Here is a 23,176-nt window from a genome sequence, read left to right on the forward strand (position 1 = left end):
CTCCACTATATTGTGTTCACTGGAGTATTATAAAAAAATCTTTTTTTAGCCAGCTAGTTAGTTATTGGCCAGACAAATTTATAGTATTTGCCTTTTGCTGCCAAGTAGCACTTCCCAGTTTATTAATGGCAATTCAAGTGCCAAAATGAATAAAAGTAAACCATGAAGTATTTGTAAACATGTGTATATTGTCCTCTGGCACTTGGACCCATATGGAGCACACACGTAGCCGTGTTGTTTTTCAGCTGTTGCGTTTCAGTCATTCACAGATCATTGGACAAAGCTTGGACTGATTAAAGCAACTGGGTTTGTACATCAGAGCCATGTAAACAAACATACTAATTGGTTTACCAATATGGGTAACAAAGAAATAGCTTTGAGGAAGGGTGGAAAATAAACTTGTCAGAAGAAAATAATTAAGAGAAATGTGTTTTCTTCTCTTTTCTTGTGCTCAGCATAGCATAATCGGTAGTATTCTTGACAGGCAAAATTACGACAGTTAAGAAAAAGATGTACAAGCCTCCCAAACATTGCCAAAGTAGGTTAAAAAAATTTAGGGCAGAAATTAAGTCTTTATCCCATATCTAGGTTCAAAAATAGACTTATACAGAAAAGGTATTTGCATATATCTTCTAGGCAATATAGTGCACTGCTGGGCAATATGATGCATGTGTCATGGAGGGCTGCAGTTGGATCCTGAGGTGACAAGTTGGGGTGTTTGGGGCAATCAGCATGGGAGCTTCCTTTGAGAGCCATCTTTTTGAAGAGCACCACCCAAATTCTTTTCCCAAACAAGTTGCCACATCCTAACAACACTTTAGGTTGGACTTCCAGCCTAGGGGGCGTCAGCCCCACAACTTGGGAACCTCTGTTCTAAGATAATGCACACACTGGCTGAAACAATTTGCTTTAATAAAGAATGGGTATATATAGAAACAGAAAAAATGGCCAGCACTTATTAAAAAAAGACCAAACTGTTAGCAAAGCTAGCCATACATGAGCAGATTTAAGCTGCCGATTTGTTCAATTGACAGCTTATCTGCCTGTGTATGAGCTGCCCAACGGGCCTACCCAACCGATATCTAGCCTAAAATTGGGCAGGCTTGATTTTCCTATTGGATTGGGAACCGCATTGGCTTTAGATCATCAGGACACTTATCTCCACTTATTAGATAAACCAGTCATACTGGACTGCAGCACATAATAGAAATTTTAAAGCTGTTTATCTTCAATGATTGAGTACAAGCAACAGGGCACTGGATTATATATCACAATGGAAGAAAGACATTAATAATATAGTAGTAGGAAAAAGAACAATCATATTTGTCATAGTATAGTGCTAGAGGTCAGATATTAAACCATTTGTGCTTGTGATGGAAGGCCCTGTGCGGCAAAATACGGATGATCCAGAGACCCATCTAATTTCTGTTGCATGGGGCAACCAGTAGTTCAATAACTGTGTTGGTTAGAGTAATGTTTACCAAGCCTTTGCCAGTGTTAAGGGGTAAATGTAATAATTTAGCTGTTATCGGCAAAAGCTTTTGTACATACTATGCAAGCCTTCTGTTACCCTCAAATCTTACTCTGACCTTCAAGCTTAGCTTCTAGGAGTATCTTGGGGAGCAAATATGAAACAAAACAAATCTCTTCCAAAGTAGTATTTAGGTTGTGCCCCACCATCTAAGGCTATGGGCTCCCTTCAGAGAGTCAGCACCATGGTTTGGGAACCATTGGCATAGATTTTCCAATCCATTATCAATGTAATTAACACCATACCAACAATAACCTCTCGTCCCTCTTTTTTTTCTTCACAAAACTCAAGAGGAACTGATGGATTCTTAGAAGTATGCAGACACCATTACCTTTAGTGTGGCAAACCTCCTGTGCCTATGTGTTCTTTTTTGCTTTACATTGGGTCATTGGTTCAAAAATTGGACAAAAGTTGAACTTAATAAAATGTGCATGAACTAGTCATGTGTGCTCAGTATTGTATTATCTTATATGTACATTTTTGCTTTCAATACAGTAAAAAGAAGCCTAGATTGCAGACCTCCGTTAAATAAGATTATATGTCCTGCTGACAATCCAAAAGCAACTGGGATAGAATGTGCCAAAACTTGCCAAAATTATGAACTGGAATGTGTGAGCCACGGCTGTATATCTGGTTGCACCTGCCCAGATGGAATGGTAAGTCAGAATAACAAACTTTTGGTATCTGAAATACCCCTGGAAGAGGACTGTTGATACACTTATGGGTAGCTAGGCAGGTGGTAACTGTAGTGCACCGGCGTTCCATAACATGCACATCTGATTGATGGGCATGTAAGGGGAAGGGGTGAGAGGATACATGCCTCCCCTTTCCTGCCTGTCATAAATGCAGTTCTGTGAAATGCAGGCAGAGTTGTATTCATGGGACAATTTTCTTACCAGGAAGACAGGCAGTAAAAAACATGGCAGATTTCATTTTTTATTTTGCACTTGCACCCTGCCCTTCAGGTAGTACTTGTCTTTGCACCCATTATGTCTACTACTTTTAAATACTGCCCACTTGTTTTATCCTTGCTTTGCCTGATTTCATGATTCCTTCTAATTAACACAGTGGGTCAAGTAATAACCCACATCGGAGGGCTCAGACACTCTTGGATCTTGCTCTGTTTAGTGTTAGCGCTATATCAGTTTTTTTTTCCAACAATAAATCACAGGATTTTTAAAACATTTGGGATTATTTTGGGACACACATGAACTGCAGAGATTTACAAAATGATAAATGTCCAAAAAGTATTTGACCCAACTTCTGAAGTTGAGAGATTCACTAGAGGTCAATGGGAAACTGTAAAAATGCCAAGATTATCCACTTGCTAGTGTAAAACAGCTGTCCGATCCTCAGCCGCTTCCTTGTTTTTACTTGTGGGAATGTTTGATAGAAAAGCATGTGGGAATTTTATTTATTTAATAATGTGCCCAAGGCTTCATATTTAGCTGAATTAGACATTAGAATACCTAAGAATTGTCAGCAGAGACTGGGGAGGTTGAGTTATAATAATATGCACCATTTTTACCAGGTGTATAACGAAGCGGTTTTGGAGTGGACCACCAAGGTATGAGGATAATGCTTGTTAGTCACTCCTCTTCACTTTACAGCCATATAGCCTTTTAAACCTATATTATGGCCATTTCCTATTTAGGAACTGTAAAAAAACAAAAAAAAAGAAATGGAGTTAAAGACAGTTGTAAAATGTAGAGACTAGAGGGGTCATGTATGTACACCTGCAACTGAAATGTAAGAGCACTAAAGAGTGCAAGAACATGCCTCCCAGTGCTCCTGACCTCATGCTCATGCTTTCTTTCTTCACTTTGCTTATACGTGTGGCATTTTTGGTACCAAAGTAAGTCAGAGTGTGGTTGGTTCTTCTCTTTGTCAAGTCTATTGCCAGTATTCTTACCCTATGTCTGCTACTATACATCAAAGCCTCAAAGAAAGCTTCACAATGGTACCTGGATCTGTCACTTCCTTGATGAACCTTACTTTAGGTTATTTGGTATTTGTTGTCAGATGGTTCTGAATTGTGTGTGTTCATTGACATGCTAAACCAATACATGGTCATAAAAGGTGAGGCATATGCATTTAGCCCTAGCTGCTGGCATATTTTACTCAGGCTTACCTTCCAACCTCATCTTAATCACTCACTTTATCAGATCAGCAAACTGAGCATCATTACTACTGTAGCAGACGCCAACTTGTTTTAGAAACTCTATGCTCCCTCAGGCACTAGCCATGAAAGATATAATATTGGCCTATTAGGCTAGTGTTATATGTGTACGCATGGCCATCAATCCGAGGCACTTTTAAATGCTCTCTTAACCATGGCCTACCAGCTACACCACTGTGCAAGCAATCACTTTGTTTATGATGGACATCTCTCTTTATTTTGATAGTAATCTGTAGGTGATTATAGGATGGCTACCTGGTATCTAGCCAGCACAAGAGTTACTCTTTGCCAATGTCATAAATAGAGAAGAAAGATAACAGAGATATGGAGGTTGCAACTCTAGGGGTGTACTGTATTTGTTGGAGTGGATAGGGAGGTGGTATTCATCTTAACACAAGCCCTATGGTTTCCCAACAGAAAAGATTTAAAGGTGACATGATTTCCTAAGTATTTTTGTATTTATGTATTTTTAAACTAATTAAAGCCTTAAGGGAAAAAAATATGGCAACAATTTTAACATTAGGCAGGTTTATCGGTCCATGATTGACCATAGTGTGTTTGAGAATGCATTTTTTAGTAAATAGTGGTACATTTAACCTGACATATATGTACTGTATATGGTGTTTGTAGTATATCCGCTAGATGGCACTACAATATCAAATACATCTCTTAAAGGGCCAGTTACTGGTAGCCATTGATTTTATTCCTTGAAAATAATGGGCTTACTTGTTTGGAGTGTGCAAATTATAAATATTAAAACTGGTTAGCTTTCAAAATGAGTGACATAAAGTCCAGTAGAGGGCATATTTATCTGCAATACAGACATTGCAGTTAATGAAGTTGCGTATAATGCTTGTAGATTGTAAGCTCTTCACCTCTTGTATCGGTTATTGATTGCTTTATATGTTACTCTGTATGTCCAATGTATGAAACCCACTTATTGTACAGCGCTGCGGAATATGTTGGCGCTTTATAAATAAATGTTAATGTAATAATGCAACTTTGTTTTAATGCATATCGTTTTCCAGTGCTCCTGTATACTAGAGTGTACCAAGTGTAACTACTCTGAAACTGGAAAACCTAAAATATTTATTTAAATCAATGTTTGGCAGAACAAGGGGTGAGAACATTTACCACCAAAATAAAAAACAATAAATTTTCATTAACCTTCCTTCTAAATAGCTGGATAAGTATTTTATAATTTCAAAATCGTTCTGCGATTTTGCATCTCCAATAATTTTATTCATAGACATTTATTACTATAATGATTGTGTTGACTTAATCCATTTGGAATCCCTTGTGGATTTAAGTCAGGAAACATTATTTAAAGGAGAAGTAGTCACTAACATGTGTTAATGTAAATATCTGAGGCAGGATAGGATAATAATGAACTTGCTTTCAGAGTGTTGTAGTACCACCCACAAACTAAATCGCTGACTTCATGGGGTGTCCTCTGAATGCAATTAGGGGGTCTTATGGGGTATACATACATTGTTGGTGGGATTGGGGATTTGCCTCCATTTAGTCACAAGAACATTACTGAGGTTGGGCACTGATGATGGGGTTCAAGCCTCTCTTACAGTCTGCTTTTCAGTTCATCCTTCAGGTTTTTAGTTGGGTTGAGGTCAGGGCTTGTGAAGACCAGACAAATTCTTCCACTCCAGTCTCAGCAAACCCATTCTGTATGGACCTTGCGTCCAGCATCGGGGCAGGAAAGGATCCTCTTCAACCTGTTGCTATGGAAAAGTTAAGAATGGCCTAATGCCTTAATGTCTGGTTTCAACTGGACCAGAGACCCTAGCCCAAACCATGAAAAACAGCCCCATATCATTATTCTCCTTCACCAAATTTTACCATAAGCATTATGTATTCAGACAGGTAGTGTTCTAATGCCATCTGCCAAACCCATATGTCTCCATCAGACTGCCAGATAGTGAAATGTGATTTATTACTCTATAATATGCATTTCCACTGGTCCAGCGTCCAGAGTTACACAGCTCCAAATGACACTGCTCCCCCTACAAATAGTTCTAGTGCTGACTTTACTTTTGGACACAGTATGGAACACCATCTCAGAACATGTTATTTCATATGGAAGATCTGGATTGTTGTTAACTCAATATAATTCATTCATTTGAAGAAAACTCTCACTTTCTTTTTATTATTTTCAGTATAGAGCCACTGATAAGAATGCACTTGCAGTAAGTAAGCAGAGCATGTTCAGTCTGTGAATTCTGATATATAATACATTTTTCATTAAAGGTCCGGCACAAATCAAAATGTATGTTTCCCCAAAGATGCCCTTGCTTTCATGCTGGTAAAGAATATGCTCCTGGCTCATCAGTGGAGATAGACTGCAACACTTGGTAAGTCATGACATATTCCTCCAATAATACCATTCCTCTGGACAGCTATAAATAACATCAGATTAGTTTGTCAAATTTTTTGACAAGTTCTTCCACATTTGCACACAACCTTTCCCTTTGATGTACAATACTGTAGAATATTTTAACTACTTTGTACTTATTGTACAACCACCACACTTACCTATACTAACCACTTTAGCTTCTAGAGGCTACTATGACTGAATGAGTAACCAAAACCTCAAAAGTGGAACTATCGGCAGTTCTGCCAGTGAAGCATTAGGGGCATAACAACTTTCAGGGTCAACCTGTACCCATAGGTAGTGCAGATACAGTTTATATACATCGTTTTTTACTTATAAACTATTAAAATAGGGAACAACAATATTGTCTTGCAAGGGGCTTCCAATGCCTTTATCTGCCCATGGGAAGCCTAAATGTTCCTTTGTTCTGCAAGAAATACAGTATATTACTTCTATCTACAATGTTAAAATAAGTTTGTTTACATCTTGACAATCATAGGTGTTATATTTTTCAGTGTCTGTGAAAACAGAAAATGGAAATGTACAGAAAATATATGTGACGCAACCTGTTCAGCTATTGGAGTGTCGCACTATCTGACTTTTGATGGGTTTAGATACAAGTTTCCTGGTGACTGCCAGTATGTACTTGCTCAGGTAAAGCTTATACAAATAATGTCCTAATGATTCTCAATGGTTTAACAGGACAGTGTCATGAAAACTCCATCTCCCATAGTGTGGTGTCATAATTACATGTAGTCAGCAGGGGACATGTCCTAGCAACTAGGGGATATGGTTTAATTAAAAAAAGCATCCAGTAATGTTATTATACAGGCATGGCTTGCATGTACAAGTCTGCTTTGCACATTTGGGGAATAAAATATATTTTCAGTCCCTAAAATGATATGTCATAAAAGTGTACTTTCATTTTGATGATATTTTGTTGTAGGATTATTGCGGTGGGGTAACAGGGACATTTCGAATACTTGTTGGAAATGAAGGTTGTGGATTCTCTGGAGAAAAATGTACTAAAAGAATAACGATTCTATTCAGAAATGGAGAAATTGAGCTGACTAATGAACAGGTGTGTATTTGGCATAGGCAGCAACCATTATGGGCATACAGGCACTCAGGGATTTCCACAGGGGTCATGACGTTTAAAAGTAAAAAAGTCTTTATTCATAACTACATTCAAATATGAAGCATCTCCATACACCCTACGCCAGCGGTTCTCAACCTGTGGGTTTGGACCCTTTGGGGGTCGAACAACCTTTTTACAGGAGTCGCCTAAGACCATTGGAAAACACATATTTCCGATGGTCTTAGGAATAATTTTATGGTTGGGGGTCACCACAACATGAGGAACTGTATTAAAGGGTCACGGCATTAGGAAGGTTGAGAACCACTGCCCTACACCTTTCATGCCTTAATAGCAATTAATCATGGGCTAAATGTGAGCCACAGGAAGTGGATATTTATAGAAAACACAACCAATCAGAAAAAACTTGAAAAAAACATATAGAACAGACTCCTAAAGAGACGGTGTCTATCCCTTTTACATAATATACAATATATACAGATGAAATAAAAGCAAAAACAAAATAAATCTCTACAAAATACTTGTAGGAGGGTACAAACTGCTAGTAGGTATACACATTAAGTTATGTAAAAGTATATATATATATATATATATATATATATATCAGTTATATCCAATGAAAATGAATAATAAGAGCAGTGTATATGATTCATCCCAGAGTTCCAGACAGACATTGGCCTAATAATAACATGAGATATCAAACTCTGCATTCATTGCCACTGGTATTCAAACTGAAAATCTAGAAAACCTCACGTCGTTTCTGAATCAATTTAAAGAAATTGCCACGTCTTATGTTCAAGCCCATCTTTTCCATTCCCTGGGCACTGAAATATCTCAAATTCCCAAATAAGTGTTCACGAATCCTCTCTCTAAGTTTACGTGAGGTTTGGCCAACATTCATTGTAGTGAATTATCCTGCTACAATAGACAATAGTAATTCAAATAAGGCACTTAATTCATTTTAGACATATTCTTTGGGCCACAGAAAAAAACGTATACTCTCCTAAATAGATGGCAGATATTGGAGAATTGACTTTGGACAGTCGAATTGGCTAAAACACCCCAGTCCACATGGGAGAAGAACCCTCAGTTATCCATAAAAGTATCTACTGGTTCCATTGTATATTACATTTGTATATTATATAATTACTTTGAAAACAAGATAATTTTACCATTTAATCTCTTCCCCTAGATACATATTAAAAAGCCTCTCTCAGATGAGACAAGTTTTGATGTCTTAAAGTCTGGCAATTACTTCATTTTGCTTCTTGGAAATCAAATGTCTGTTACATGGGACAAAGGAATGAGAGTTTATGTGACTCTGAAAGAAACCTACAGGGTAAGTCTATGTGACCTTAATATTTCCTAGTGAAGTTATATATTCCAGTTCTGTTTTGGGGATTACATATGATGTTGATCACAGCAGTGCATTGCTGGAGAACAGGACATTTATGCTAAACACTGAGCTCTGCACAGTAGCAGACCAATAAAGTCTTTCCAGACAGTGCTTTATAAGCAGTTATATTTCCATCACATGAAAGGCATTTGCAGAGTAGGTCAAAAAGGCAGTTCACAAACACTCTCCATTTGCTATTTTTATTTTTGTCATTTTAATATTTAGAAAAAAATATTAATCTCTCTTAACCATTACAATTTGGTGCATTAGTTGATACATTTCTCAGCAGTATTAGGATGTATTAAAATGTAACAGTATCTCTGTGACAGAAAAGTAAAGCTTGGGGAGCATGCTCAGTAGATGCTGGTGAAGAGAAAGGTAAATGAATCAATCAAATTGTAGAGGTTAGGTCAAAGATCTGGCTTACTGAGCTGCTGCCAGGGTTGCGCTTGGGCGGTAGGACATGGGGGGGGGGGTAAGGTGCTAGCGGAGGGGGCAGTGATGGCCCCAGAGGGGGTGTGGGGGCCCCTGGTATAGCAGCCTTTCTCAACCCAGGCTGACCCTGGCTTCTGCTGCTGATGCCCAATCCAGAATATGCCATGTAGTTTTGGTCTCTAGTGCTCAAAAGAGATTTAATTGAATTATTGAGTTTAAAGAAGGGTAACTAAGCTGGTAAAGGGTCTGGGAAGTCTTAGGGGGAGATTTACTAATCCACGAATGGTCCGAAGGCGTCCGAATGCGGTTTTTCATAATGATCGGTATTCTTGCGACTTTTTCGTCGCTGTCGCGTAAAAAATCGGATTGGTTTTTCCGCTGTTTACAATCGCTCAATACGAAAAAATCATGACGGCGACGAAATAGTCATGCAAAATACGATAAAGCCGCAGCGGAGACGAAAAAGTTGCGACAAATACGAAAAAATTGCGCCTGCAACGAAAAAGTTGCAAAATTTTCGTTTCCAATCCGATTTTTTCCCTTTCGGGATTCGGATTCGTGGATTAGTAAATCTCCCCCTTAGTTATGAAGAAAGACTGGGCAAGCTAGGGTTGTTTACACTGGAGAAGAGGAGCTTATGGGGGAACATAACTTTGTATAAATATATAAAGGGCCCATATAATAAACTCTATATGGACATGTGTCTTTTCTCAACCAAAGTAAAGGTGGCCAACACTTGTTTGCCAATATGCACCTCCTCTTCAGTGTAAACAGCCCCAACTTGGCCAGGCTTTTCCTATAACTGAGACTTTCCATAACCTTGACCTAAAAGGAATATTTTGTGATGACTGCAGAGAATGAAAAAAAAACCTGCGCTGTGGGTAAAAACATGGTAAAGGCTCTGCAATAACAACAATAATCCCATTAATACTTTGCTTCGCCACCAGGATAAAGTCTGTGGATTGTGTGGAAACTTTGATGGGATTGAAAACAATGACCTGATCAGTAGCAACAATCAAATAGAAATGGATCCAGTCAACTTTGGAAATTCTTGGAAAGTAAATCCTCTTTGTGCCGATGCTGCAAAGGTAAACAGAATATTGATTCTATGGTTCTACGGAATACTTCGATTGGGAAATGGAAGGGATCTGTGGGAAGGATCCTTATAATACCACAAACTGTATACTCTTGTCTTTTATTTTCATGTAAAAGATCAAAATGCTCATTTACTATTAGCAGAAGCAAAGCCTATGGTGCTTAGTGTTGTTAAATATGGTTTGGGATTTAAAATCTTTGGGGTAACTTTATCAAAGACTGAAATTAAAGCTTGCCCCAGTGAAATTCTCTGTATGTGTTTTTTAAGAGGCATATTTATCAAAGCGTGAATTCTCAATTTCACCCATTGATAAATAAGTATTTAAAAATCCCAAAGACACAAAGGTGCAGATTTATCAAAGTGTGAAATTATAGCTTACCCAAGTTAAATGATCACACTCCATATTTATTCCTATGGGATTTTTAGTGATATTTATCAGTGGGCGAAAGTTAGAGCTCAACATTTAAATATAACTCCTATAAAAATCCAAAATGAATGAATAGGGAGTGGGGGTATTTAACTGGGGGTATTTTATTAACACTTTAATAAATCTGACCCAAAGTCAGATCATCAGATAATGAGAATTTAAGGGCAGATTTATTAAAATGTGAGTTTAATACATAAAAACTCACCATGTTCTATTCCTTCCTATGGGATTTTTAGAAGCTTATCTGTCAAATGGTGAGCTCTAACTTTCACCCATTGATAAATATGCTTCTAAAAATCCCATAGGAATGAATGAAACGTGATTGAGTTTTTATGTATTAAGCTGTAAAGTTATATATATATATATATATATATATATGCCCCTATAGGTCAGGACAATGTATTCGTAGGGACAGGGGCCGATGTGATTCATTTATAATCTTTGTAAAAGCGCTGCAGAAATGTGTTGGCGCTATATGAATTGAAATAAGATCTCTGCTGTTTTTTGCCCAATGTAGTTTGGCGCTGTTTCTCCACTATCACTCTGTAAGGACAATTTGATGAAGCAAATGGCTGCAGAAAATGCTTGCAATATTCTCATGGGGGATCTCTTTGCAGAATGTGCAAAAGTGGTAAGTGTGGCTTTATTTGATATAGAAGTAGAGCCTGCTGGTAGAGCCTTCATTATGTATCAAAGTATTTATAAATCATTGTAACAATAATAATTTAAGAATCAGATTTCATTTACAATCCCTGGAAAATATTTTAAGATTGTTGTTAACATGTAACATGTATTGTTTTCTTATATATTAGCTTTATACATGCAAAATCTCATAAAACTACAAGTGCCATTTATCAATACAGGGCAGGGAGCAACGTGCAAAAATAGTGCATACTTTGCACCTTGCCTTACAGGCACAGGATTTTACTCCAAAGTAGAGTGCAAGGATCTGTGCTCGCCCCATGAATACAGTGCTGCCTGCATTAGACATTGCTGTATTCATGAGGGATTGGCTAGGGAAGGTATGCAGGAATTCTGTATTCATCATTCTCATTTAAAGCATTCCAGATAACCAAATCAAGATGGTTTAATCATGACCCTAATCCAGCCCAAGAACATCCTTTAAACTACAAAAATGAAATAGGGATAGAAACCCAAAAGTAAGTCAGTTTTATTCACCGACCCATCCATTGGTTATCCAGATTCCATGAATGCTGAAAATTTACTTTAATTTATTAACAAATTTCTTATCATAGGAATGTAGTGTATGTTTATTACACATAACTGGGAGTTAGATATGTGCAACTTATGCACTTATTTCTGGGAGTCAAGTCCCCACATTATATCCATATCAAGTGTATGGCAGAATAACTTATAACAAACCTCAGGAGAATAAGACAGGGGAGGGCTTGATACCGTCTAACCCAAATTGCACCCAATGTGATTATATTCATGCAATAAAATATGTGCTGCCATGATCAACAGTCATGTTTGCATATTACAAGCAGGGAGTCTCTGACTTCCCAGTCACTCCATGTGGACTCAAACTCAAGGCTCCAGCTATGAGAACACCTGACATGTGTTTTGCTCCTCAGAAGCTTTCTCAAGCTATTAAGAAAATCTTTTGGGTCCTTATCCCTATTTATTTTTTGTGATTAGTATTCAGTTCAGGTGCACACACTGAGTACTCACTTCAAGTACTTGGGGCACGGTGCATGAGTTCATTGCAACCCTTAAGCCAATCTACTTTTCACTTTGTACCCAGGTCTTTTTATTTTCAATTTAGTGCCAAGTCATGGCATGATGACGCCCCATACTGTTGCTTCATTACATTGGTGCTGTATATTATCCTCTCTCTTCTGCACAGGTAAACCCAGAGCCATACTGGGAGATTTGCACCTATGATACCTGTACATGTGAATCAGCTGGGGACTGTGCTTGTTTCTGTGACTCTCTAGCTGCCTATGCCCATGTCTGTGCCCAGAGAGGAATCAATGTACACTGGCGATCATCACATCTGTGCCGTAAGTATACAATTCATTTGTGACATGATGGCCAAAACTTGTTCTGTGTTTGCAGGAGAAAGTCAATAATATTTAGGCCTGTAAACTTAGACTGATTTACCAAAAAGTCATATGGTGTTAATTGCAATTTTTGAATGCAAATCTTACCCAAAATGTAGCACCAGAATTTCAGTGTTAAAATGGGTATTTACTAAGTTGTATGCATCACAATTAGTGCAAGTTAAGACAAGTTGCTTAACATTATTCTTCCAAAATTAGTCTGTGTTTCAACCACCTTCTATAAAACTTTTGAATTGGGTGCAATGCAGTCCGGAAACCATTTCCAGGGGGCTTATAGTAGGAAATACAACGCTGCAGCACATCCTTGTTGCAAAAGTGAATTTATTAGGTCAGAAAAATAGGCTGTTTTTCTGTAGTAAAAAAAACATCAGGCCTGATTGCGGAGAGAGTAGCTATGCTGGAATTCTGGCATATATTGTTGACGCTGTAGCAGTCATTTAAGAAAACAAGTGAAGGGTACAAAGTGCACTCAGCATGTTTTTTACCTATAATGTAGCATTTTCCCCCCAGTGCAGCATTTCTTCCCATAATCCCAGCATAATGTGGCTACATTCTGAGTTGTGTCCAAAGCATTGAAACAGCCGCAATTGCACTGGTGTTTTGATGCAAAACAGGTAAAAGTTGCATCTATTAGAAGGGGGAACGTGTCAATTCTGGAGTTATTCTGCTAAATTGTGTGTGCATTGGCAACAATGTGGATGTGCAGTGCAGGAGTTTGTTTAGATGCAAGTACCTTACTTAAATTGTTTCGATGTGTACTCCACATTAATGGCCCTGGTTAGCTGGGTATGGAAATTACATGACCAGGATAGGTAAAACAGATTGGTCAGCATTTACAATTAGCATTATTAACATTGAGGATTATAAAGAAAATTCGAAAGAAAAGCACTTTTTTTGTACTTATTGTAGCCCAAAGTTGTGAGGAGAAGAATCAGAGGGATCTGGACTATGTGTGTGAATGGAGGTACAACAGCTGTACTACTGCCTGTCCGGTCACATGTCAACACCCTGAGCCAGTGAACTGTCCACTGAAATGTGTGGAAGGCTGCCAAGCCTATTGCCCTCCTGGTAAGTGATGCCTGTTAAGTATCAGTACATAGATTTCCATGTGTATATATTCAGAATGGGGGACTTGTGATGCTTAGTGATGAGCAAAATTATTCTCCAGGCATGGATTCACAGCATATTTCAGCATTGGCAGATCATTTTACAAAACGGGCGCAAAAATTTGCCAAGGAATAATTTGGCAAAAAATTGTCACGCATTTCAAAAAAAATTGTCGTCTGTCGGGACAGATTTGCTCATCACTAGGGATGTTATAAATATTTTATGTATTGTTTATAATGCCATGTGCTTTCCTCAGGGAAAATACTAGATGAAGTGTCTGAATCTTGCATTGAACCTAAGGATTGTCCAGTGTGCACGATAGAGGGCCATACAGTTCCGCATGGAAGAAAAATTATTTTGAACCATGATGACCCTCAGCGCTGTCAGTTATGGTAAAGTTATTTATACTACCTATCTACACAACCCTTTCAACACGGTACAATACTGCTGAAACTTTAGTTGCAAACTAAATTGCTCAATGCAGCAAGGTCTTTTATCTGCAAGTCATCATGAAGTCAGCCAAGCATTTTATGTTCTGCTGGTTGGGCAAGGTCACATCTCACCAGCTCTACGTCTGTTATGGCCACTGGGTTGGTGGGCCAAAACCTGCCACCACAAGTTATTTGACACCCGGGGGACCTATGAAGAGCTGGAGGTAGAGGATCACATGCATTTCCCAGTGGGGTTCTCACCAGATAGAAATTTTCAGCCCAATCAATATCTAGCCAGGCCCACACCTTGTTTTGTTTGGGCTCATTGTTTGTGGCAGATATTTCCTGAAGACTCACAGTGAGTCTGCAGAAAATATTGGCCTTTACATGGCCAACAGATTCTAGGGGTACATTGTTTTGAGTATCTTGCTGTAAGTAGTTAAAAAAAACAAATTCCAAATGTATGTCATTTCCCACCCCACACCCAACCATTCTGATAGCTATTTATAAATAAAAAATAAGAACAGGAGCTTAGGTTTATTGTAAACACTTTTATTCTGTTTTTCCAGCCATTGTGAAGGCAAAAACTTGCAGTGTAATGCGTGTGAGATAAGTGTTATTACAACTGTCGCCCCGACCACTCTACCTGTGGATATAACGCCTACCACTGAGGTAGTAGACACCAGTATATATGAATGCAATAAAATGATGGACCTGGTCTTCCTTGTGGATGGATCCTCTAAACTCTCCATGGAAGAATTTGAAGTTGTGAAGGACTTTATTGTGGGAATTATGGAAAAAATTCACATCTCACAAAAGAAAATCCGCGTTTCTGTTGTGCATTATTATTCGGCCACAACCGACAGATCATTTGGTCTGAAAGATAACAAAAAGCTTTCAGAGCTAGTTAAAATGGTCAAGAGTATGAAATATGTGGGAAGCTTGACATCTTCTGCCCCTGAAGCACTTAAATACGCTTCCCACTATGTGTTTGGTGAAGCTCCAAGGGACAACGCGCCCAAATTTGCCATGCTGTTGACAGCTAGTAAATCCCCAAAGAGTGTGGCAGGTATTATGAAAGCAATCCACAAAAGAAAGATTACTGTGATTCCAGTTGGACTGGGACCAGATATCAATATGGAAGAAATAAACATTATTCAAAAGATGTCACCCAAGAACAAACCATATATTTTTGGAAGTGTGTATGAGCTGCTGGATCGCAGAGATGAAATCATTCACTATTTGTGTGACCTTGTGCCAGAGCCACCTAAACCAACAATTCCTTCTACCAAGAAGCCTACTGTTACTGAAAAGCCAGTACAGAAAGTAACAATAGCCCCTGTTGAGAAAGGACCAACTGCAACACAGATACCAGAGGTCAAACCCACAACACAGGCTTCTTGGGATAAGACCATAGACCTTGTTTTCATTATCGAAGGTTCTGATAAAGTAGGGGAGATAAACTTTAATAAGACCAAAATCTTCCTTGAGAAAATGATTCAGAAGTTGCAAATAAGCGAAGAAACAATACATATAACCATTATACAGTTTTCTTTTACTGTTACTATAGAGTATAGTTTCTCAGAGAAACAGACGAAGGAGGACATTATCCAGAGAATAAGGAAGATGGAGTATCGGGGTGGCAATGCTACCAACACAGGAAAAGCGATCAACTATGTCACTGAGCACACGTTCACAACTGACACCGGAAGCAGAAATGACATTCCACACCTTGTCTACATGGTGACCAGTAACCCTGCCACTGATATCATCACTAAGGGCCCCAGTGACATAAACATGGTGCCTATAGCTGTGGGTCCTAATGTCGACATACAGGAACTTGAGCTGATCGCTAACTCGAGGGATGAGATAATATTAATTGAAGATTATGATGTGCTGATATCAGATGCCCCAGTACTGGTGTTAGAAAAATGCTGCTCTAGAAAGAGTTTATCAACAACACCATTTCCACCTACTACGACTCCAGCAACTCAACCAATAACAGGTAAAATGATCTCTCTCTTTCCATTGTATGTTGTACTTGTAGTCTGAGATTATTTACCCTTCTCTGGAAGGCTGGAGTGGGCAGATGTCTAACATAATAGCCAGAACACTACTTCCTGCTTTCAGCTCTCTAACCTCTTAGTCAGTCAGTCAGTCGGGGGGGGCACATGAGACATAACTGTTCAGTTAGTTTGTGAGCATGCAGGTCCGATTCAAAAGCAACTTAACTGAACAGTTATGTCTCATATTCCCACCCCAAGATTTGCGTAATGGCAAACAATTCACAAAATGGCGAAAATGTCAAATGTGTGCAAAAAATGTTTTCATGCACGTCATTTTTTTGACATGCGTGTCACGCACAACATTTTTTTTCTCATGGGCTAATATATTTTTTTTTTATGCGGGCACCAATGTTTTGTGGTAAATTTTGTCACCCGTTTTGCGAAAAAATTCGCCAATAGGGAAACTCGGAAATTTGGTGCAAATCCGTGCCTGGTGAATTATTTTGCCCATCACTAGTGCCAATGTTAGGACATATTTTCGTTGATATTTACTTATTTTTGGTAAAGTGGAGGAGTAAAACAAATGTCGGGAAAGGTCTAGATTTATAACATAAAAATGTAAGAATAAATGCTACCCAAAAGTATTATTGAGCCCCCTTAAAAGATATCATAGCATGCAGAATCATTTTTACTTGCATATTTTTAAAGTACTTTTAATTTTATAATATTTCTAATCTTATAATAAATGTGTACATTTTCAGATTTATACGATTTAAAAAAAACATTTTTTTTTTAAATAAATTAATGGAATTTTATTTTTCAAGTTTGTACCTAACTTTAAATGGTTGAAAAAAACAAGGAAAGGCTTTAGAAGAAATATATATGTTTTATTTCTTAAAGATAACTGCGAGAAACCAATGGATGTGATCTTTGTATTGGATGGAAGTTCAAGTGTCAGAGCATCGCAATTTGAGGAGATGAAAACATTCGTTAAGGCTTTTATTAAGAAAGTAAACATTGGTAAGTTATTCATTACAATTTATATGTTGAATATATATATATACAGTATTTAACTTCACTTAAGTTTTCATGGTTTCAGTTCCAATATCCTATTGCTCATTTTAATCAGGACCACATATTGTCTTCAACTTCAAAATCTGCATTACAAATGTAATTGTGTGTGTTGTTCACCTATGAGTTGACTTATAGTATTATGAAGAGGGTCATATTCTGAGACAGTTGCATTTGGTTTTCATTTTTGTTCATTATTTGTGTTTTTTTCAAGATTTTACTTTTTGTTCAGCAGCTTTCAGGTGTGGAATTTCAGCAGCTATCTGGTTGCTAGGGTCCTAATTACCGTAGCAACCAGAGAGTGAATGAGACACTGGAATATGAATAGTAAAGGACCTAAATGGAAAGATAAATAATAAAAATGTAACAGTAACAGAAGAGGAAAGCAAAGAATTCAAAAACTATAAAAAAAAAAATGAAGATGTTGAAAAGTTGCTTAGAATTGGCCATTCTGTAACACACTATAAGTTAACGTAAAGGTGAAACACCCCTAATGGTTCAGACACCTTCCTCTTACCTGTTGACATTTTAATATAAATTTTTCTTTTTTGGGGGCCTGTTTATTAAAATGTAATATCATGTTTCTTCTGTGATTTGCAAAAACAAAAATGTGATCTTGAATTTAATTTTTTGGAATTTAAGTTTTCAAGTTTTGTAGAAAATATGTTGAAAAATGCAGCAGTGAATACCTACTTAGCTTTTCCAGGGCCATCCTACCTGTGCTGCATTACATTAACATTTATTTATAAAGCGCCAACATATTTGAAAGTTGAAAGATCGCCTTCTGTGTATATGTTTCAGAATATGTTTAGATGGGCTGCAGACAGATGCATGGTGGGAGACATAAGGGGCAGCTAATTACAAAGAGATAAAGACGTTGGGCATTGTGCAAAGCACAAAACCGGGCAAGCGCAGCAGGTTCCTCCCAACAGAAGCACAAATGGAGCAGGCTTTGTTGATGCTCCTGACTCGCCACATTCATTTAGCCTACCAGTACTACGTCAGTTAACTTTTTTGTTATCAAATATAACACAGATAACCGCTTCTTTTCTGTTTGCCTATATAATATAAATTAAACATTAAAAGAGTAGACATAATCCTGTTTATTTATTCAGTCCTGGAGAGAAATTTGAATGACTCCAGTGACAATTGCACATTGACAATAACAGGAAACCTGCCCAGCTTCAATCTATTCAGCTTGTTGCCCTAACTGTGTCAGTCTAAACCACTGATCCCCAACCAGTGGCTCAGGGACAATACTTGCTCACCAACCCTTTGGATGTAGCTACCATGGACCTTAAAATAGGGGCTTATTTTAAAATATCTGGCTTGGAGGCAAGTTTTGATTGCATAAAAAACAGATGTACTGCCAAACAGAGCCTCATTTAGGCTGCCAGTCTACATAGGGGTTACCAAATAGCCAATCACAGCCCTTTTTTGGTACCTCAGGTTCATTTATCATACTTGTCTTTCACCCACTCTTTGTGGTTCACGGGCAAAAAATGTTGGGTACCCCAGGTCTAAACCTTTGAATGGGGAGACCCTGATGTTGTTTGGCTGCAGATCCCAGCATGCTCAGATCATTGACATTTGTAGTATTGTAAGAGTTGTTGCTAGAAACAACTGGGTATGTTCTGGTTAAACAACATTGTTAGTAGGTTAGAGTACCCTTATTTGAGGGGTTGTTAGGAGCTTTAACATGATAAGTTTTTTTTATCTTGCATGCACTTTCTGCAGGGGTTGGTGCAACACAGGTGTCCGTCCTTCAGTATGGATGGAGAAACATTCTGGAAATCGCATGGACAGACCCCCAAGAGAAGGAAAGTCTTCTAAAAGCAGTAGATAATATTCAAAAAGCAGAGGACGGACCTGCCAAAATTGGTAAGTGTGATATGTAGTGATGAGCGAATCTGTTTTCTGTTTTCTGTTTCTGTTTGCTTCGCTGAAAAATTTGCAAATCTTTCAAAAGATTTGCAAAACGGCGAAAATGTAACTAATCTTTGACGCCCGCGACTATTCTTTTGACGCATGACTATTTATTTTGACGTGTGACTATTCTTTTGACGCCCGCGACTATTTATTTTGACACACAGCAATTTGCAGATTTAGCAGATTAGGTGCTAACTTGGACTGAAGGGGTTGCCTGTGTATGCCCATGTCTTTGCCAGTGGGCTCTTCTCCTCCATATTCCAAAATATGATTTACAATTAGCTTTGAGTATAATGAAGACAACTATATTAATGCAGTACAAGCTACAATGTTTAAAATTTGTTTTGTTTTTTGAAACATTGACAATGCTTAGTAAGCTGTTATATGGTTGTTAGGGCCCCATTACCTTAGCAGCCAGACAGTGCTTTGAATGACAGACTGAAAGGAAAAATACGATTGGCCTGAAAAAAAAGACAACATAGGGAATATAGGGCATGTTCACCGTTTTCAAAATTGGAGGACAAAAGAAGTACTTTCCCAAATACACTGCTGTAGCAAAGAGCCATAGTTTGCATAATGTGAATAATTAATATTAAAGGAAGTTGGAGCTTAACGTTAGTTCAAATGATCAGAAGTGCATAATAGTCTTTTGTAAAGCACTGGCCATACCTGGTCCCTAAACCAGCACCCCCAGCCAGATGGATCTCTGCAGCACTAATGAATGAGTGCAACCTGGGCATGTGCAGTAGTGCATAGAGCAGTGCAGTCCTTTACAAAAGATTTTTTGTTCTCTGAGGTTCTCTGCATCTGAGCTTAGTGTAAGCCTTACAGCCTACAGCAACATATTTAGAAGAAAAAGAAGACAGATTGCAAATTGTATTGGAAAATTCATATCTACGTAATACTGAAAGTTAATTCTAAACTTTTCTTTAATATGTTAGCAATTGCTGAAGCCGTTGGCTTTTGTATACATTTAGTCCATCCCAAGCACACAGTAAATAGCTGGCACGGCAGTATACTGTTATATGAAAAAGTGGCAGTAGCCTATCTAAGTGTAGATAATGTATCAAGCCCATAAATCTATCAGTGTATGGAGCTATAAAGGTAATTTAGTGAAGATTTTGCCAATAGTGGCTCAATGACCTAAATAACTGTACTGTATATTCTTGTAGCTTCTAATGGAGAACTACAGCCTGTTTTAATGGTCCTCATTACTGTGCCTTGTTCTGAAAAGCAGAGCGGGGTTGTCAGGCACCATTTTGTGTTGTTTTAGGTCCTTCTCTATGCTATCTACACCCTTGTATTCCCATCTGAACCCAGATCTCCTTCAACATCAGGAGATTGCAGGAAAGAACATGGCACCTGTCAACCCCACTGCTTTGTAAGGATAAGGGGCAGCCAATGGTAAAGTTTAGGGGAGGTGCAGTGGGGGAGGTAGGATTCTGAAAGGTAGGCTTTAATTCTCCTTTAAATTTGTGTTTTACATTAAATGAAATATCAAAAAGCAAGAGCAATATTATTCAAAATAGACCCTTTTTATGTTTATAATTAATCAAAATAGAACCAATGCATCTCTGTGAGATGTGTAAGGGGGGGAGGTAGATATTATCAAGCCATATTAAAATGATTAATTTCATTTCAGTGTTAATCTTAGTTCAACATTCACTTACATCGCAGTACAATATCCTCAAGCTTTTTGCATGGGAAGAGAAAACATATTTAGTGGGCTGGAACTGTAATGGAGACAATATAATGTGTTCCCTTGCAGTTGTGCATGACATCAGCCTACGAGGCTTGAGCAACAACATAAAGGAGACGGTGGCCAATACAAACAACACATTCTGCTATCATAAAATAAATTGATTTTAGTATATCTGAGTAATCAGTACAGAATGTGAGAATTTCATCTAGAGAACTGGAGATGGGGGGGGGATTTTTTATATTGTTTATAATAAGTATAGGGGTCAAGCATAGTTTATACCTTAAAAACATTCGTTTATTTTGTATTTTTCTTTTACTCTTTATTGATTGCCGCAGACCATACTAACAGATAAGTAGTGTTGAACAAAATGGGTTTCAAGTAATGGGTTCAATATTGCGCACAATTAATTCATATTTTGGCAAAACCATTTTGCTGCAAAAAAAAGACCAAGACAATAGACATAGACTGCAATGTGGAAAAAAAAGTTGCTGTGCAAAAACACCCATAAACTCCAATGTAATCTGCGTGGAAAAGGTCACTGCAAAAAAAACAACCATTATGTTTTATTATTTAGGGACTATACCTCAATTCGGCAATGGGGACTAATCTCCCCGAAATGCCTTCTCACTGGCAATAAAGTGCATCGCCGGTGAAAAGGCATATGCTTTGCTTCATTTTCTGAAGTCGCAAAAAGTTTCCTGCTCTCTGCACCTAGTGCCAAATTGTACATCCCTTGTTGTGTGCAGATCACAGCGCCAGTGGTGTGGGCCTTCCTGCTTTCCATATGGCTGGCAGTAAGTACAGGGCTCTGTTATGGACTGTGCCTGCTGGTGCTTCCCTTTTGAATGCTGGGCAAGTTAGGGGACAGGGGCAGGCCAAGCTGACGCGCCCTAGGCATCCTGTCCAGCCACATCTCCTCCTACGCCTTGTGTTAAACGGCAACGGTGGGGGGTAAGGGAGCGCAGAGATGGGGTAGGCAGAAGAGGTATCTGCCTAGCCCCCTGTCCCCCATTATTGCGCCCTAGGCAAGTGCCTAGTTCTGGCCCTGCCTCCCCCAGGCCAACCCTTATGAACATAGTGCTGCCAAATGTAAACAGCGCTGTATTAATGGGGCACATGCAGGTTTATACACACTAAATGGATAGCAGAGACCTGCAGCAATTCAGAAGAGTGCAGTTTGCACCCATGTTTTGCACTTTTTGCCCTGCCCCCCACTTTGTAAATGTTGCCTGAAGTCTAAGGCTCATTGCCCACAGTGAGATTAGTTGCCCGTGGTTAAATCTCAGCTTTTGAAAGACTTTCACTTTTACACTGTTAAATGTCCCAGCACTTGGCGTAACCAGGCACAAATTAGTAACATCTATCTATCTATCTATCTATCTATCTATCTATCTATCTATCATCATCTATTTTTATATATTTATCTATTTCTTATCACAATCTGTCTATTTATTTGTATATTGATCTATCTCTTCCTGTATTGATGTGTCTAGCTCTTTTTATATTGTTCTATCTGTGTTCCAAGTATATGAGACATATGGTAACAATGTCATGGTACATTTTCTGTTTTTCTAATGAAAGGCTTAAAAAAAGAATGTACTGTATTATATTACTTTTGCAGGGATGTTTTTTACAAGGGTAATTGCACACAGGGTGATTTTATCCCCCACCCAATACCATCTCTGCAAATAGTAAAGTAGATGTGTCTATCAAAAATATTTATTATTTTCAAATTTTCTAATATGGTTCTGCTTATCTTCCTTTTAGGTGAGGCATTGCTCTTTGGTGTTCGAACTGCTATGTCAGAGGTGCACGGAGCAAGACCTGGTTCCACCAAAATTGCAGTCATTGTTATAACAGACGTATCCGTGGATCAAGTGGCTGAGGCTGCCAACAGTGCTGTGATTAACAGTAAGCTTCCTTGTTTCTTGCATGGGTTTATGTCATATTTGTATCCATGAAACATAAAACTGTTTTAAATGTGTTGTCCAAAATTAGATTTTTTTCATGGTAGTTGTTGTGCATTTTTCAAGATATTTGTCATCAATGAATCTTTAAAACAATCTTAGGGTTGATTCACTAAAGGCCAATAAGTGTTATCGCATGCTTTTTTGTGTTAAAATTGACGAGAAAAAAAGCGTTAATTTTAACGCATTTCTTTAATTAGCGAATAGAAATAGTATGATAGTATGAACGTATGAACGTGCTAAATATCGCATTAGTCTATGTGAAAATTAACACCTACTTTGGGCAGGCGGTAATTATAGAAAAGTACAGTTCATGAGCTTTTGGCAACACAA

General features: G+C 38.1%; 1 protein-coding gene across 3 annotated transcripts in view; it reads left to right on the forward strand.

The window, feature by feature from the left end:
• Nucleotides 1-23,176, forward strand: part of vwf (von Willebrand factor) — a 114,904-nt gene that overhangs the window by 46,394 nt on the left and 45,334 nt on the right. For all 3 annotated transcript variants that reach the window (XM_031897751.1, XM_031897752.1, NM_001256288.1), the window contains 14 exon segments: nucleotides 2,027-2,187; nucleotides 5,973-6,076; nucleotides 6,612-6,750; nucleotides 7,043-7,177; nucleotides 8,385-8,531; nucleotides 9,971-10,111; nucleotides 11,064-11,177; nucleotides 12,414-12,570; nucleotides 13,540-13,698; nucleotides 13,994-14,129; nucleotides 14,738-16,173; nucleotides 17,075-17,194; nucleotides 18,983-19,126; nucleotides 22,644-22,787. In XM_031897751.1, coding sequence (XP_031753611.1) covers nucleotides 2,027-2,187; nucleotides 5,973-6,076; nucleotides 6,612-6,750; nucleotides 7,043-7,177; nucleotides 8,385-8,531; nucleotides 9,971-10,111; nucleotides 11,064-11,177; nucleotides 12,414-12,570; nucleotides 13,540-13,698; nucleotides 13,994-14,129; nucleotides 14,738-16,173; nucleotides 17,075-17,194; nucleotides 18,983-19,126; nucleotides 22,644-22,787 — 3,237 coding nt within the window.

The sequence above is a fragment of the Xenopus tropicalis genome, chromosome 3 (genome assembly GCF_000004195.4).
Source record: "Xenopus tropicalis strain Nigerian chromosome 3, UCB_Xtro_10.0, whole genome shotgun sequence".
In the NCBI taxonomy this organism is placed as follows: Eukaryota; Metazoa; Chordata; class Amphibia; order Anura; family Pipidae; genus Xenopus; species Xenopus tropicalis.